General features: G+C 39.7%; 2 protein-coding genes across 4 annotated transcripts in view; both read left to right on the top strand.

The window, feature by feature from the left end:
• The window catches only part of HERC4 (HECT and RLD domain containing E3 ubiquitin protein ligase 4), a 37567-nt gene extending 25971 nt beyond the window's left edge, over window positions 1-11596 (top strand). For 2 of the 3 annotated variants that reach the window (XM_080401292.1, XM_080401291.1), the window contains exons 17-26: window positions 393-416; window positions 914-1012; window positions 1490-1657; window positions 1784-1927; window positions 2829-2995; window positions 3826-3892; window positions 4103-4185; window positions 6277-6460; window positions 7050-7152; window positions 8198-11596. In XM_080401292.1, the coding sequence (XP_080257418.1) occupies window positions 393-416; window positions 914-1012; window positions 1490-1657; window positions 1784-1927; window positions 2829-2995; window positions 3826-3892; window positions 4103-4185; window positions 6277-6460; window positions 7050-7152; window positions 8198-8406 (1248 nt within the window). In that variant the 3' untranslated portion in view covers window positions 8407-11596. The remainder of the gene's footprint in view (window positions 1-392; window positions 417-913; window positions 1013-1489; window positions 1658-1783; window positions 1928-2828; window positions 2996-3825; window positions 3893-4102; window positions 4186-6276; window positions 6461-7049; window positions 7153-8197) is intronic. The other variant, XM_080401293.1, reaches the window with a different exon arrangement.
• A 3384-nt stretch (window positions 11597-14980) lies between these two features.
• Window positions 14981-17471, top strand: part of DNAJC12 (DnaJ heat shock protein family (Hsp40) member C12) — a 40120-nt gene continuing 37629 nt past the window's right edge. The window contains exon 1 of the mRNA XM_080401381.1: window positions 14981-15459. Within this exon, the coding sequence (XP_080257507.1) occupies window positions 15412-15459 (48 nt within the window). The 5' untranslated portion in view covers window positions 14981-15411. The remainder of the gene's footprint in view (window positions 15460-17471) is intronic.

The raw sequence follows: 17471 nt of genomic DNA, 5'->3' as shown, positions 1-17471 counted from the left end.
TAATTTTTTTCTCATTAAAAATGTTTACTGTTTAATTTGACATGCTACAGTCATTTGAGAATGAAAATACATAGGTAAAAGCAAATATTTATTAGTGTATGGAAGTAAACATTTAAAATGTTTCCTTTTTTGCATCCAAGAAAATGTGATTATTTTAAGTCACTGTTTTTTAAAGACTGATATATAGGGCGTTGAAAGGCATGGATTCTATTTAGTACATTAATTAGAATGTTTAAGATTGATACTTATTTCTCAGTAAATATTCTCTTGTGGGGGGAGGGAAGCTGTACATAAGTATTTTTAATTCTACATCATAGATGAATAATTAATGCAGACACTAATGCTGCTTTTTCATCTTAATTATTGCTACGTTTGTGCAAATGCTGTCATAGGATGTCAACCATGGATTAACTGAGGTAAGATTTGGTTGCAGTGTGATTTCTTTTGCAGAATGTAAGGAAATCAGAAATATGAGTGTCAAGGGTTGTCGTCTGTGTTCTATTGGGACTAAATATTTAAGGTAGTATGGCTGTAATCTGAAAAAGTTTTTGTGGGGCAAAAATACGTAATTTTTTGTATTGCAAATTTAGAGCAGCGTTTGAAATCAAGGACTACTTTTATATCTACTAGCTGTAATAAAAGTTCTGAAATTAAAATATACTAAGTGAGCGTATTGTTTGTGTTTTGCTGTGGTTTGTTTGGTTTGGTGGTTCTGGTCTTTTTTTTAAGTACTAAACTATTGAACATTTACTTAATTTTCCTAAGATGCTTTGGTCGTGTGTTGATGATGATTAAAGAATTCTTTCTCTTTCCAGTAAAAGAGATGTATTAAATGAATATTACTGCAATGGCTTCTTTAACGGTAATTGTGTTTTAAAAAAGCAGAAGTAAGACATGGTTCTTTTCATTCTAGTTAACGGATATTCCTGTTACAATTTGCACGTACCCATTTGTATTTGATGCCCAGGCAAAGACAACTCTCCTACAAACAGATGCAGTCATACAGATGCAGGTAAGAGTCTCAGGTTTTAATGTTACGTTTTTGGTTTTCTAGTTGGTGGTCTTGGGGGTTGCTGTGGGTTTTTTATTTTATTTTTAAATCTGTGTAATCCTCATAAGAATGAGGGATGTAGTTTTAATTTCAGGGTATGTATATGATAGGAGCTAGGAGGTTTTTGAGGTTTGGACCTCGTTGAAATTAGGTTATTTAATAATTGCACAAATGTCTTAAGGAACTTCTTTTCCTTCCATTAATGAGATGGCTTTTTTTAGGTGTTAACAACCCATAGTACAGGGTTTATAATAATTTCCTGGAATTAAATATTTCCTAAGCTAAAAGGAATATGAAGAAGACTTGGGCAAATTTAGTAGCTCTCATAATAGCTATTGCCATTCATGTCTGCTACACTTTTTAAGATGAGACTGATGGACATTTAATGTTGACAGGAATCTTGTTACCTACTGACACTTGCACTTTGGTTTTTTCCAGATGGCTGTTGATCAGGCTCACAGGCAGAATTTGTCTTCGCTCTTTCTGCCAGTATTTGAATCTGTCAACCCATGCCTGATATTGATGGTACGGAGAGACAATATTGTAGGGGATGCTGTGGAAGTCCTAAGGAAAACAAAGAATGTAGATTACAAGAAGCCACTCAAGGTATTATCAAGTACATATTGCCCAAAGTGTTTTTCACTGATGCGCAAGTAACTGAGAATATTTTTTTGACAAATCTTGTTTCACAATCTGTTTTTAATTCAGTGTGAACTGAATTGTGTGTTTCAGGTTATTTTTGTAGGGGAGGAAGCTGTTGATGCTGGAGGTGTTCGCAAAGAATTTTTTTTGCTCATCATGAGGGAGTTGCTAGATCCCAAATATGGAATGTTCAGGTATTATGAAGAGTCCAGGCTGATCTGGTTCTCTGATAAGGTAGGGAGGGTGTTATCTATAGTCCTTAATCTTCTTTTAACTTACAATATTTATATTAATAAAGTATAAGCATGGTAGTTTGTGGTGGTTCTATTTCAAGAGGAGAAGCTGATGTAAGTATTCTCAAAAAAAGTTTATTTCTTTCATTGTTAGGTCAAAAGTTTCCCCTTCTGTTTTCCCCATTCCTCACTTATTCCTTACCAGTCATCCCCAACCCAGACAAGTTTAGTAGGAAGAAGTGCCAGCCAGAGTAAACCGATTCCAAGAGCAGAATCAGTGAATAAGGATGGCAGAGAAAATTATTTAAGTGGCATGTTGAACAGGTCTTTCTGTGTTCAGTCACATTTATGGGTCCATTTCATAGGCAGTTATCTAGTCATACTATCCTGACAGTTTTTACCATTGACTTTTTAGTCCTCTTTCAGAGAAAAACACTGACTAGGTGGCTGTATCACGATTACCTGAATGTTAGCATTTCCACAGATGTGTTTTAAGCCCTGGCCCTTAATGCCAAGGGAGTCAATATTCTTCTCCCAAGAACAGGGTTTTTTTAAAACTAACATTTATTTAAGCACTGCATAGTGCAGTAAGTCACTGACAAAACCAGAATCTTAATGTGGTACTTTCAGCAGTATGCATCACTTGTAATACAAAATACGCTGTATCTCAGTTATTGGGTTTTTTTTTAAGTAGGAAGAGTTCTGTTTACCTGGATTTCAGTCTCTCTCAGCTGCTTAAAACTTTATACTCTTTTCCTCAGTACTTACGGATGTGTATGTGTTTAAAGAAAATAGAAATGAAACTCACTCAGATTATATTGCACTGTACGTTTTTTTCTAGACTCTGCAAGATTAAAATAATTTCTTTATTTTAAACGATCTTGTCTGTTTTCTGTTCTTAGACCTTTGAAGACAGTGACTTGTTTCATTTGATTGGTGTTGTCTGTGGACTAGCAATATATAATTTTACTATTGTAGACCTTCACTTCCCTTTGGCTTTGTACAAAAAGCTATTGAATAAGAAACCTTCCCTGGATGACTTAAAAGAGTTGATGCCAGATGTTGGCAGGTAAGCAAGAAACAAACATGAGTGTTAGTGGGAAATAATTTATAATTCAACATTTTCCTTTAAGAACATAAAGATGATCTGTTTTATTTACATACTAACAGTATAAAGGGCTTAGAGTAACAATAGCATGTACTCCTTCTCAAATGACGTGGTGGCTGCAAGTTAAATGTCTGCTTCTAAGTGCTTTGTTTTAATATTTGTGTCTCTGTTCTATTACCCTACAAGAATTTTAGGGGGAATTTAATGTTTGAAATTCAAAACCTTTGAGCCATTAATTTTATATGCCCAAGTGTGAACATAGTTTTCATTCTGAAGGGCTCATTTAGTCCACCAAGGAATCATTTTTAGTTTTTTCAGGAACAAATGCATGCTAAATATCTGCCCTTGAGTAGGGATTTGGATGGCACTAACAGGTAGGAGGTTCAAACAAGCAGAAGTGGGTGTTTGATTATCTCAGTGTTGTAAATGCTGAAGTTTTCATAGATTCAGGAGAAATCAAACAGGTTAATGGAAGAGCCCATCAACGGTTATTAAACTCTTACTGCCTCTGGTTTGGGAATCCCTTAGCTGAAGAGTACAATGTGAATCTTCTCTCTTCACACCTGAAGATAATCAGAAGGAAATAACACTACAAGTAATAGCAAAACAATTGCTTGAGATTTCCCAACACTGTACAAGGTGCAAGTCAATGAGCTCATAAATGAAAGAACAGTAGGAAGAGTATTACTTTTTTTTTTAAACTTGAATTATCAAAGTGTAAAGAACACTTCAGTAAAATAAGTTTGTCTTTCTTTCCACTGGTACCAAGTACTTTGTAACTTATTTTGCAGGGGAATGCAACAGTTACTGGATTATCCAGAGGATGACATAGAAGAAGCATTTTGTCTTAATTTTACTGTAAGTTTTATATAGTGTTTGGAGCATTTTTTGTCAAGCTCATACCATCTATTATAGCTGCCTCTGGAGTGTTTGAGAAAAAGCATCAGCTGCTGATTTCCATGACTTTTTAGCATCTGTGTCTGCTGTTCATGTTACTGTTAACTATGTGGTGGGAAGAAATACTCTACATGGTAAATAAGACATACTGGTTTTGTTTGTTTTAAATAGATCACTGTGGAAAATTTTGGTACAACAGAAATTAAAGAACTTGTTCCAAATGGTGCTGACATTGCTGTAGTGAAACAAAATAGGTGAGTTTCATGGGTTACAGGGTAGTTCAGTGTTGCAGTCTCCCTTGGGAATGTAACTGGACTGCTGTAAATATCCTTTGCCAAGCTGTGACACTAATGCTGAAGGCAAAACTCTTTGGTTGTTTTTCCAAGCTGTTCTTGTGTATCTTTAAAATAGCTATTGTATCTTATTGATACTGGCGCGGGCTGCCCAGAGAATTCATGGATGCCCCATCCCTGGCAGTGCTCAAGGCCAGGCTGGATGGGGCTTTGAGCAACCTGCTCTAGTGGGAGGTGTCCCTGCCCATGGCGGGGGGGTTGGAGCTAGATGCTCTTCAAAGATCCCCTCCAACCCAAACCGTTCTGTTATTCTTTATTTAAGGATTTCCCAGCTGTGGACAGGCTATCTAATTTTACTCAGAATGTGTAATACTTATTTTTCACTTTGAACTTAAAAGTACTTTGATGCACTTTAGGGCCCATTTTGATTACATGGTCTTTAATTTTATAAGATTCAAAATGGTTGTGTTTCTGCAGAACTCTGTGTATAATTGGAGTTCAGTGAATAACAATGAAAACTTCAACCTAGATGCCATTGTATGGCAACTATTAATATATGAAATATTATTTCAGAGGAGTCTTCCCTTTGTAGAGTGGATAAATCATTGTAATGTTATATAGTGTTATTGTCAGGAAAGTGAGGGGTGAGTTTTTTTCCCTAGTCAAGGATTCTGTTACTTCTGTTTACAAAAGCAGCCTCTCCTACCCTTTGTTCCCTTTCTGCTCCTGGAGGATAGGCAGAATACATCTATCTCTATCTCTGGTGGTGCTTATGTCCCTTTTTGCAGAATACTACCATTTTCCTATTTTTCTCTGCCCCTTTTTCTCGTATATTCCTTTCTGTTCTTTAATCTTTGTGAATGCTCTGTGCTTTTACTTTTTTCCAGAGTAAAGGGAGACTCTAATGGAAAGGGCATAATACTGTTACGAGAACAGAATGCATCTAGGCTGTCCATGGTAGGAACGAGGGAGAAAATGTACCTCTAGGTGTGTTCCTAGAGGGCAGATGTTTTGGGCAACATTTTCTGTAACTAGGTCTGTTGTAGAGGAAAAAAGTGATAGAAGATTCTGAGGGTATCATAAGCCCACACACAGCCATGTGCAGTGACAGTACCTCCCACAGCAGAGTGATTTTTATCCTCCTGACTTATTCTGCCATTAGCAACTGTAATCACCACCTATACCTGTCACACTTCTTTAAAAAAAATTAAAAATCCTTGGCTTATAGATGACGATTTGTGATACTTCATCTTAAACATAGTAGTTTTGAAGTTCTGGTGATGATATTCACATACAGTGGATGTGATTCAAATACAGTAGGTTTCCACAGAGAATGTATGTTGGTAGGATAATTATAATCTATAATGGAAGTCACTCTGCCAATGTACAAACGAACAGTGATAACTAGGATTGATTAAAATGGTAATTAAACCCTCCATAATCATAAATCCTGTATCACATTGAGGAATATTAGTTTTCCCCCTAAACAATGTGAAGGTGTTTCCAGCAAGATATGAAAACTGCTTGTACGGAGCACAGATAACGGGCCATCTGTTTTTCAGTATCCCAGCTCCTTTGTACTGATCTTTGTACTGTGGAGGACTCAAATGTCCATTTGAAGTTGATTTGCATTTTTAGTGCAAATGTGGTAATCTTTAATTAAAAAAAATCCAACAGCGGTTCCAGGACAGTGCATGTCATTCAAGCCTTTAAGCTTGTTGCCATTCAGTCCAACTCACTGCAATGCACACAAATCAGAAATGTTTATAGTGCCTGAAATAAATAATGCTCATGTTACTGGTTTTCTGTTGCACATTACAGACTGTCTTGGAAGGCATGGTGGGGAAACACGTTTATGTGCTATTTTCACTGGGGTTATCTTCACTGTGGTTGTAACATGAAGCAGAGAATATATTAGGATCGTTTTTGCTTACGTTTCTCCGCTGTGTTCTGTGCAGAAATGGCTGCCATTTTATTGGTAGAAGGGTGATGGGCACATGCTGCTTTTTTTTTTTTTCTCTCAACATAATTTGTTTTTTCTTCTTTGTACAGGCAAGATTTTGTAGATGCATATGTAGATTACATCTTCAATAAATCTGTGGCTTCCTTATTCAGTGCATTCCATGCTGGCTTCCACAAAGTATGTGGAGGTAAAGTTCTTCAGCTCTTCCAGCCCAGCGAGTTGCAGGCAATGGTGATTGGGAACACAAACTATGATTGGAAAGAACTGGAGAAGGTAAGAACCATAATTAGCTATTTGTATCATACATTTTTAATTTCAAGATACAAACCCAAAATCTTGAAGTGTCCTTTTGAGTTCTGTTTTAACTAATGTGATGTCCAGCCTTGATTATATTGACTGTATGAGTGAGGAACTTCTTTTAAGGTGTCAGTGAACAAAGACACTAAAATACCATTTGCTTCCCTGCTTAAAGTTTTTCCATCTAATTTCTAAAGGAAATCAGTCTTAGGAGAAGAGAGAGGAACAAAAATCCACAGAAACAAAAGGCAGCTGTATACAATGTTTTATGTTAGAAGGGGGAAAGCAAATAAAATGCACACAGTTAAAAAAGTAAATATTACTGATTGCCAAAACTCATTGTGAGACTTTTACTCGACTTTATTGGGATTGAAGGTGCTTTGGAGTATGTGCATCTGTCCCTATAGTTGAAGTCTGACTGAACAGCTGAAGAAAATTGACACGGAAAACAGTAATATGTCACTTGCAGTATCCCTTTACACAAACTGCATTCATTTTACTTTAATGTCGGATTATCCTACTAGTTCTATGTGCAAACAGTAACCTGATTTCCTGCTCATTTTAGAATACAGAATATAAAGGAGAATACTGGGCAGACCATCCTACAATTAAAATATTCTGGGAGGTTTTTCATGAGTTGTCTTTGGAGAAGAAGAAACAGTTCTTGCGTAAGTATTTGAAATGACTTCACTGAGTTGCTCACTCAGCAGGATCACTATTTCAGGCTCTGGCTATAAGAGGGCAGTGTAAGTATTTGTCTGTAGTGATGTGGTTAACTTTATTTAGGAGAAAAAAAATCATAGTAGAAAAAAATTGATTGTGAGCTTGTTGCTGATTTTACTGGCGTTGTCTTGAGTAATTCTAGGAGGTGGGCAGTTACAAGATTACAATAGACCAGAGCAGCATTAAAAACATAAAAGAAAGAAGAAAACCCAAACCCAGAAGGACCCTACAAACTAAACCGCTAGCGTAATTTATCTGATAAGTAGGAATTTTTTTCTGTGTTTTAACATGTTTCACATTCTCCATTTTTTTCATTGCAAATAGGATGAAATTTTGCAGTTATAACTGACTGTAAATATGTCAAGGTACTGATATGAGTGGAAGTGAACAGGGGAAAAAAAAAGGTTATTGAAGTATCCTGCGAATAAACTTTAGATTAGTTTCCAATTCCAACAAACTAATTCTGCATATTTGCAAGATGCTTGCAAATGCTCAGTAAAGGTCTAGCCAATGGATTTTAAATAACGAATCCTGGTGTTATAGCTACATTTTTAATATATAATATTATATTTTATAATTTTATATATTATATATAAATATATAATAAATTTGTATATATACAAAAATATATTATATTTTACAATATAAAAAAGAATGTTTAATAACTGCTTATTCTCTCAGCCCCCCTTCCCTCCCTTCTTTTCAGGACTGTTTGGTTTCATATGCTAAAATGAAGTGTTTCCCTTTATGTATTACTTGTGTTACAGTCAAGAGTTTACTTACTTACACTTACATGTGTAAGCTTGTAAGCTGGAGATCGGGTTAAGTCTCGTTATTCCCCGTTTCTCAAACTTTACCAGAACAACTTCAGTGTGAAAAGCTGACCATTGCTGGAATAATTAAAAAATGCAAATAGTGATTAGAACTGTGTATATGACACATACAGTATTAGTCTTTACTTTCAAGACTTTGTTTGTTTTTTCTTGGCAGTGTTTCTGACAGGCAGTGATCGTATTCCAATTCTTGGAATGAAGTGTCTTAAACTAGTCATCCAGCCGACAGGAGGCGGAGAAGGTTATCTTCCGGTAGCTCACACTTGCTTTAATCTTCTTGATCTTCCAAAATACACAGATAAAGAAACTCTGAAGTCTAAGTTGATCCAGGCTATAGATCACTACGAAGGTTTCAGTTTAGTATAACTTCAGAAATGAGAGTTCTGTGTAATGTGGGATCATTAAACTAACTTTTTGTGTCTTTCTTGTGGTGGTAAATTCAGTGGATTAAGTGATGGGTTGATAATATAACTGATAATTTGCAGAAATGTTCAGTGGTACGAATATTCATGGGAGCCAAAAAACATTTATAAAAATGAGGAACTGTCTTAATACATACCTTCTTGTACAGAACCATGTGGATTTTGCCATCTTACAATAAAAATGAGAGTATTGTGAATGGGAGTCAAGTTTCACTAACATGAATTAACATTTCACTTTATGCAAACAATTTGGCGTGTGAGTGCATGGGAGACTTGCTTAAGTTTTTCAGATCACTTAGTAAGAACATTTAACTTTTTCCCTGATAAATTCACTTGGTAACTTTTCATTTTGTAAATAATAAATTTTTGTGATAAATAATTATGTTCCGATAGCAGTATGGTTTCTATTGCTTGTAATTGAACATGAGCTTATTTTACGGCTTTTAACAAAAGAAGTGACTACTCTGATTTCTGAAGATATATATATTTTTCTGGTTTGTTTTAAGAACCTTAATAATGAAAGTGATTGTTTAAGAGACATTCATCTTCACAATGTACAATCCATGAAGCAGTCACTTAGTGCCGGTAAAAAACTGCATACAATGGCATTTTTAATATGTGGATGGACAAGCTGACTTAATACACTGTTTTATTTTTAAGGACTGGTTCTGTAATTAAGTGGATGCAATTATAGAAGAGGTTAATTTATCCTTTGAAACCTCTGCAGCCATGTGTCAAGAATACAGCTTAAAAAAAAATGCACCAGACAATTATTGCTGTCAAGAGGTTATATGTTTATTTTTAAATGCTGAAAGCATAGTTTATGGTTTCTAATAGAATTTTCACCTTTTTTCCAGATAAATGCATTTGAAATAACTCTTTAACACCCCCTCCCCTTTTCTTAAGATTTTATTTTTAGTATAATTGCCCTGAGACAACTGTGCTTAGCTGGATACTTTTGGATTTGACTTCCTTTCTCTGGTTAAATCCCAGATTTTGTGGTGTTAATGCATATGTGACTTGCAGCTGTGAAACAAATATTTATTTTTTTTAGATTTTTAAATGCAGTGAAAAAATTCAAGCTATAATAAAAGACTTGAATGAAAACCTCTGTTGGTCAGTGTGTATGGATGCTTGCATCATGCATATTTCTTCAGTTAGAAGGTAACTTTTGCATGCATTAAATCAAAAGGACAGCCAGGATACCAAGACCTCACTTGAAGAGTGAGGAGATTAATTCATTGTAATAAACTGTATTACATGCAGTTTCCGTACTAGCAGTAGAGGGTGGATGTAATACAACACAGTACAGTTAAAATCATTCTTTGTTCTTAACACCGTGTTTCTACAGCTTTCTCATGCAGTTGTAACCTCTAGTAATTTCTTTATATGCAGCCCATTTCCTATCTTTCCCAACATTTGTTACCTGGCTGGGACATTCTCCCTCCTGTGAAAAGCAAGAAATCAACAAATACTAAAGCAGCTTAATCCTACTATGCATGGAAGAAAGAAAAGGAGAAAAGAATAAGGAAAAAAAATTAAAATATTATGCCTTCATTTTACCAGGTAATATTAAAACACTGTTTTTAAATTATGAGACACCAAGGTTGCAAAGGCAAATTTTCAAAAATTAGGAAGTGGCTAATGTAAAGCTGCCTTCCTTTTTCCCCTAGCTTATTATTACATGAGCCAGTGCTGTTAGCTTTTTTAGGGGACTTTTTCTTCATTCAGTGTACACAGTTGATGGTGTTCACTGAATAACAGGGTTATTTTCATGTTCAGTTGTGCAGGTCTAAGTTTGATCTATTGCATTATCATCTAAACCTTGCACTATATATATATGTATTTAATTTCCCTATGGGGTTTTCTCTGATTTGTGCTGTATTGGATTTTTCATTGATCTCTAATATGAAAGATGAGTAATAGCCTTATTCTGTAGATGAGGGGCTCTGAGACAGAATCCAAGCGATAGTTACTGAACGCTTGTCAATTTTTGGTGCCCAATTTAGGTTTTGCTAGAGAACTTGGATGCCCTTTATCTTTGACATGCAGCTATTGTTGACTAAAACTGCTGTGGCAGTCGCTTCATATTGCTGCAAAAGTTTCTCCAGTGAAACAGAGCAAGATTTTAAAGGATTAGTTAGGATAGGTTTGGTACCGTGCTCTGGGAGATGCTCTGTTTATGTTGAGCTGTAACAGAGGCAGCCTGTACTAAAGTAAGAGACCCGAGGAATATACTCTGAGCAATCTAGCAGTCATAAATAAAGATCAGGTGGGCATTTGAAGGAGATAAGAAGGCCATGAGTCAGGAGGTTTTGTGTAAGCTCCAGAAACTAGGTCATTGAACAAAGAACGTTGAAAAGTTCAAGCGAAAAAGAAGATTGAGTGACCCCCAGAAGTGCGGCTGAAGAATGGAACGACCACCCAGAAGTCTCCCAAAGGAAGATTCTAGAAGAATCCGCCTCAAGCTCCGCCTAAACCCTGCCTATTATGAATATGATGATTAGATATCAAAATTAAATGAAAATGTATGTAAAGATGTAACCTCTCATGAAAACTGTATAAATTACCTCACTTTTTCACTGAAAACTTTGGAGCTAGTTTGTCCAGTGCAAACCAGCTAGCTCCCCAACGTTGCACGAAATAAATACCTTGGCTGCTTAAAGACAAAAATTCATCTCTGAGCAGTTACTCTGTGCCATTTTGGCATCATTTTGGCGAGCCAGGCAGGAGAACTCTCCGCTGGTGCTGGAATCCAGGGGGCCTGGGGACTCTCGGGGGGCTCCCGACTGGATCTTGGGTCAGCGAGGCTCCCCTACCCCTCGGTTTCTCACACAGGCGGACAAGGACTTCTGCTTAACATAAAAGGTATTTATATTTGTTCTTTGGTTTAAACTTGGTTGAATTTACCCCTTAAGATGAAGACGAGACGCCATCCTCGCAGGGTTATGAGAAGGGACGCCTTCTGAAAAGGGGTAGCAGCCCCTGTCTGGTATGTTATACTTGGCTGAATACTGTTCATTTTGTTTTAAGGTTTGGGAAGCTAAAACTTCTATGTTTCCTTTTGGTCGTTGTCTTGTCTTGTTTGGAATGCCCAAAATGTAAACTGAAATAGCGCGCTGTGTTTTGGTTTATGTGCTGTCTTGTTTTATGTTCAAAATTAAGAGTTAAGGGTCTTTTATGGGAAGTAATTCTGGTAATTCTGTGCCATTTTGGTATCATCAGCATCAGCCAAGACACTTTTCTTACTCTCTTGGAGCATTAGTGGACGTTAGTAAGCACTGAGAGGGTGAGAGTGGGGAGTCTTGAATTGTTGGTTGAATGTCATGTTAAAAAAACCCTGGCAGAGCAGGGCTGGGGTCACTTTCCTCATGACAGCATTTGCCCAAGACATCTTTCTGTAGTTTTGGCCTTGGTTTTATTCACCTCTGCCAGAAATGGAGTTGGGTCCTACAGAGCGTGATCGTACTTGCTAAATGCTCCTGATGGGCTTACAGGTGTGTGTTAGCTTATTCTGGGCAGTGAGACAGGTGCCCTATTGCAAAACTGACATTATCTAGCTAACAAGGTAAAAGACTTTTCTGTAGTACTAGAAGAATTACTAGCCATTTCATTACTTTATCAAGCAGGTCAATACTTTCTGGAACGCTTATGTTGCCGTTCGTTCTGTTCACAGCCGTAAAAGCCATGTGAAGGATCTCTGCAGAAGCTGCGCACAGTTAAGTGTTTCCTCTGGCTGGGAAAAGGTGGGCAGCAGGAACTGCTTTCTCTTTCTTGGACCCAGTATCATTTTGCATATAATATTTGATGCTGTGCATCGTATGAGGAAAGGAAAAAAGAAATCCCTTCCACTCTATGCTTAGCTAGAATAGCCATGGTGTTAATGAAGAAAGCCTCAGGCCTTCCTCGTCAAATTTCCAATGAATCAGGAAAGCTTGCATACCACTTTTAAAAGAGTAATGCAAGGAGTTGAGGGATAGTAGTAGTTTGGGCTGCGATAGGAGCATTTTACGAATATAAAAAATCTTTAAAGAAAGTATTTTTATTTGATAATTACGTTAGCATTTTGATAAAGGTTAAGAATTATCACTGGAGAATGCTAGTTGCTCGTCAAACTTACATTCATCTCCATCACTGTTACTAAAGGAGAACTTGTCATTGTCATAGCAGTGCGGTTGTGTACTGAACTTCTTGCACATGTCACGTTAGTACAGGGCTGAAGAATGAACTTGCATGACAAAACTACACAGGCTGTTTCAACTACACGTATAGCAGAAGTTTGTCCCTTGTGTTCCAGGGGAAAATTGAAGAACACTGTTATGCTGCACCAGGATAGAAGCGGTGAGCCCTGATAAGCATAATGACTTGTCTCCTTTGGCACTTTATGGGAGTTACTACTAATAACCTTAATAGATGTACAGCATCAAACTGTGGTATTACAAAGGATTTTAGTTTGCTGCACTACTCTCTGCTGCAATAAACTTGATTTATCAGGAATAGATAAAGTTTAATATAATCAGATAAACCACCAAAAAGAGAGCTCTTTGTTTAAAGGCACATGATGTTCTGCAGGTAGATAAATACAGAATAAAAGCTTGCTTTTAAATACTGTGGTTTTCAGCATGACAGACTGGTATATAGCGAGCACCACACAAATGGCTGTGTCGACTTTCTCTATTGTGCAACCAGAACTATGTACTAGTGTGTACTGTGTACAACTGTCTTAGTTGGGGGAGTGTGTGTTGGGGTGTGTGTGGGTGGAATGGGAAGAGGAAGAACAAAATATTTGTTTCTTCTGCTGACAATTCCTGTTGCTTACCAAATGGACATTTTTTGACTGGAAGGTCAGTGTGGGATTTGGGAAGTAATCATCAAGCTACTATTTTTGTCTTTGTGTGCTGTTCAGGTTTGTGTTGATCAAGTTTGGAGCAGTAACTTTAAAAACGTCACCTTAGGCTTGGAGCATCCTCTATGACCTCCTATAGCCAGATCTAATAGTATACCTTAGAGCCCCAATAAATCCTCTTGACTGTTTTCCTGATACGTGTGCACACTTAATCAATGAAATAACAAAGAGCCATTTCTATACACTTGAGTTCCTAGACCATTTGACTGAATCATCAATTTTTTTTCCTTGAGAAGAGGAGCCTGTTCATGCCTATGCACATTATTTAACTGTGCTGTGACACTTGACTTCCTTTCTGCAAGTGGAGTATGTCAAAACTTTTGAACTGCAAACTTTTGCCTGCCCGTTTCTGCACTGATGCAGGTCTGTGGAATGAGAAAGGTGTCTTTTATCTTTTGACCACAAAGACAACTGGGGGGAAGCAGCTACACCCAACCGTGGCAATACCATAGGCATATTAGAACTGTTCAAAAGTGTCATGGGCACTGACCTACTTGTCTGTTACTACCAGTAGACCAAACATCGAGTTCCTGCATATCCCTTGGGTTTGGATATTACTGATCTTATATAAACCAAGAAAATATGTGTTGCTGATGCCAGGAGTGTTAAAGAACTTGGATGGGCTAGGGTAGCAGTCAGCTTTTTTTTTTTTCTGCAGCCAAAGGCATGTGCATCGATCTCAGATTATTAGAAAGGAAAATCAGGTTCATGAATCTTGTTTCACATGCGAAAGACAGAGCTATTATGTTCAGCATAGTTAGTGTGTAGGGTGCTAGCTGGGATCTTTATCTCACCAAGGCTCGAGGCTGGTCTTACGAACCGGTCATACCCAGCACATGTGAATCCTCCACTGTGCAGTGCCTGGAGGACTGTGAATGTCTACAGGTAGTTGCTGCTTCCTCCCATGTGCCCGGTTTACATGGGGAATTTCAGTGAGGAAATGGATTAATGTTGGAAGAAGACTTAAGTTTGAGCAAAGTGCAAAAACCGAGTTCACTTTGCTTCGCTTTTTTGAGCAAATTGCCTAGCTTTCCCTTAGAAGGAGCAGAGCTGGCAGACTGTTGTTAAAAGTTAGCTTCCTATAGAAACTATAGAAAAAATATAAACATGAAACTAATTTAATTATTTGTGGCTTAATTCTGCACAGAAGGTATGCGGGTGCACCTGCCAGCAGCAGCGTTTGAGTACTGTGGGAGCTGCGTATAGCACCTCAACAAGCCTGAGGCGACCCGCTGGCAAGGTACGGACACCCCAATGCACTCTGAGGTGCCAAGATTAAATTGGCAATAAACAACGGGAGAGGTAAAAGAACCAAAACCCAAATCAGACCTGGGGAGATAAGGGAGATCAGTAGTACCTTGAACTGAGGGAGCGGCCGGAACGGGGCTGCAGCTCCGTAGCGGGCAGAGCCCAGTGCCCCGACGGGTACCGGGGCTTGCTGTGGGCTCCTCTCTGTCGGTGGCCAGTAGCCAAGGGCTGGAGAAGTTTTAAAGGCTGGGGTGAGAAGGTAGCGGTGCCCCTGCCAGAGCCGAGGGCGCTGCTGCCGCGCACGGCGTTCCGGGGCCGGCTGCTGCGTGCAGCCCCGCGCGGGGACGGGCAGCCCCTTCTGCGGGGCGGGAAGGGGCTGAGGTGGCGCCGGCGCCCGAGAGCGGCTCCGCACGGTGCCACCGGGGCCCCGAGCAGCAGGGGCGGAGTTGAGCAGCAGCTCACCTGTGGCAGGTTATCTTGTATCGCAGCGTCCCGTCGGCACACTGAGCGATCCCCGGAGCCGGCAGCAGCTGCGGCCGCCCAGCCATGGCGTGCTCACCCGGGGGCGCAGCGCGGCCGCGGCGGGCGGCCTCCCTCAGCGCCGCCTCGCTCCCCTGAGGTAACGGCCGGCAGAGCGCGGGCAGCACCCCAGGGGTGCCCAGCGCTCCCCTCGAGCGGCGGGAGCGTCCCTGCGGCCCGGCCTCGGCCGCCCCTCACGGCCGCCCCTCACGGCCGCCCAGCTGGGAGCTGCCAGCGCGGGAAAGCGGCGCTTCGCCGTTGGAAAGCGTGCGGAACATGACGTGCGGAATCGAACTCTACGGCTCGAGGAGAGCTGTGAAGCAGGTATGTTTATTGCGGCGCCGGGTGCAAGGGGGATCGCTTCTCCTAACACCATTTCAACAAGCAGTCTGATATTATACAAAGTCATGCATATATGTAAGGCTTCCAGACAGTCAGAATCTCCTCCCTCTGGCGCCTCTTCAGGATGTACTTTTCGTCTTCTTGGGCAGTTACCTGAAGTTCTTGTTTATTTTTGCATATATTAGCAGTCTTTATTATTTAGGTTCTGTATCTTAAAACATCTGCTAGCTAACGATTATTCCTTCCATATTGTCCACTCTAAACTAACACATGCCCACTGTCTATACCAGCATGATCCCCCCAGTGAGCGGTCCACCTTCCTCGGGGTGGGGGCCATTTGAGTAGGAGGTCACTGATCTACTACTGCCAAAATTATTTTACCTTGGTTTATTTTCTTTTAGCAGTTAGCACGTCCTTGTCAGAAGGCTCCTTATTTACATTCTTGTTGAGCTCATCTCCACCGGTACTAATTGTCCCTTCTCGAAGAGCTAAGTGCTAAGCCCCCACCCTTGCTCTTTCTCGGCTGTTAATGTTTCTGTGACGTATGTAGCTTCTGTCTGCATCACTATATCGAACAGTAATTGCACAGAGCGGGGGAAAAAAAAGTGATAATCCCCGACCAAACAACAAAACCCCACTGAGGTGGGTCTGGAGGTTGTTTTTAAGGGCTTCGGCACTGCGCTGCTCCGTGGCTCTGGGAGCCGCAGGCCGCTGCTGCCTGCCGCCGTCGGTAGCCCCGGGGCGGGGGGCTGTTGCTCTGGGAGGGCAAAACCAGCCGTGCCCGGCTCACGGAGCACTGGGGTTTGTGTCGCTTGTAGAAACTGCGTCCTTTGAAGACCCGCGGTCATAATACATCTGCGCCCACTGCACCAGGCGCTGCGGGCTCCGCGGCTGGGAGGGCGGGTACGAACGGCGGTGCTGTCTCTGCCTTTCACTGGAAAACTGCGGTGCTGGGTTAATCAGAGCTACGAACTGTCTCCACCTGTAGCTAGTTCAGGTGCTTAAGAAGAGAGCACAAAACGCTCTTTTCCTTGCAATCCTCTTCGAGGAGCTTCAGTAGGCCTGTCCCACCTGAGTTTGCCCAGTTCCTTTTTGAGGCCGCTTTAAGCTCTAGCTGCATCCTGCAGCATGGAGTTTTGCAGCTCCTCGGCCATAGCTTACTTCAGCGCTTCTGCTTTTCTGCATCTTCAACTGAATGGTCCTTGGGCCTTGTGCTGGTACAGTAAATAGCAAATCTCTTCTCTTCATGCACATTGTTAATGTTATCATTACTTTTCCTACTAAGTCCTAGCAGCCTCGGTGCCTTCTCAAAACTGGTGAGCAAAGAGTGAGTTACTAAGGGTATTCTAATGAGTCTATGTCTTTTCTTGATGAGTTATAGCTGGTTTAGAAGCCATTGCTACATAGACATGTCCAGTTGCTTTAGCCTGAAATCCTGTGCTTTGAACTGGGTTTTATTTTCCAGTCGCTGTGGAGGTAAGTGTATTATGCAAAGAATTGCAACTGCCTTTAAATTTGACCATCCTGGTTCAGTATTTCAGCATAGATGTTGACTTTGAGGTCCTGAACTGTGTTTTCCTTTTTTGCAAACTTTTTTCAAATTTTCATATTGATTATGAATGCTGGTTTCATTCAAATGTTGTACTTTTATAGCCCCTCCCAGTTGGATGTTGTTCAACACTTTGCTGTTGTGCATATAAAAGCATTATGTATTTTCCATAATCAAAAGCACTAAAAATGTACTGGATTCAAGATAGGTCCATAGAAAATACACAGTCATTAAGAAAAAAACCCCCCACAGGATTTTTAAATATAGACTTCTTTTACATCACTTGAAATACTTTTGCAAGGTTATTATTGTGTCTAATGCATCAAAATAGGCTGAAAGGAGGCTGGGGAGTGGCAATGTCTTACTGAAGAAACGCTTGTACTTTGTTTTTTTTCAGTGCGTCTAATATAAATGTTAAGAGGGTTAAGATGCTTTCATGAGAAAA

Source organism: Falco punctatus (assembly GCF_963210335.1).
Source record: "Falco punctatus genome assembly, chromosome: 9".
Classification (NCBI taxonomy): domain Eukaryota; kingdom Metazoa; phylum Chordata; class Aves; order Falconiformes; family Falconidae; genus Falco; species Falco punctatus.
Note: the sequence above shows the minus strand (reverse complement) of the source record. Positions and strands in the feature narration are given on the sequence as shown.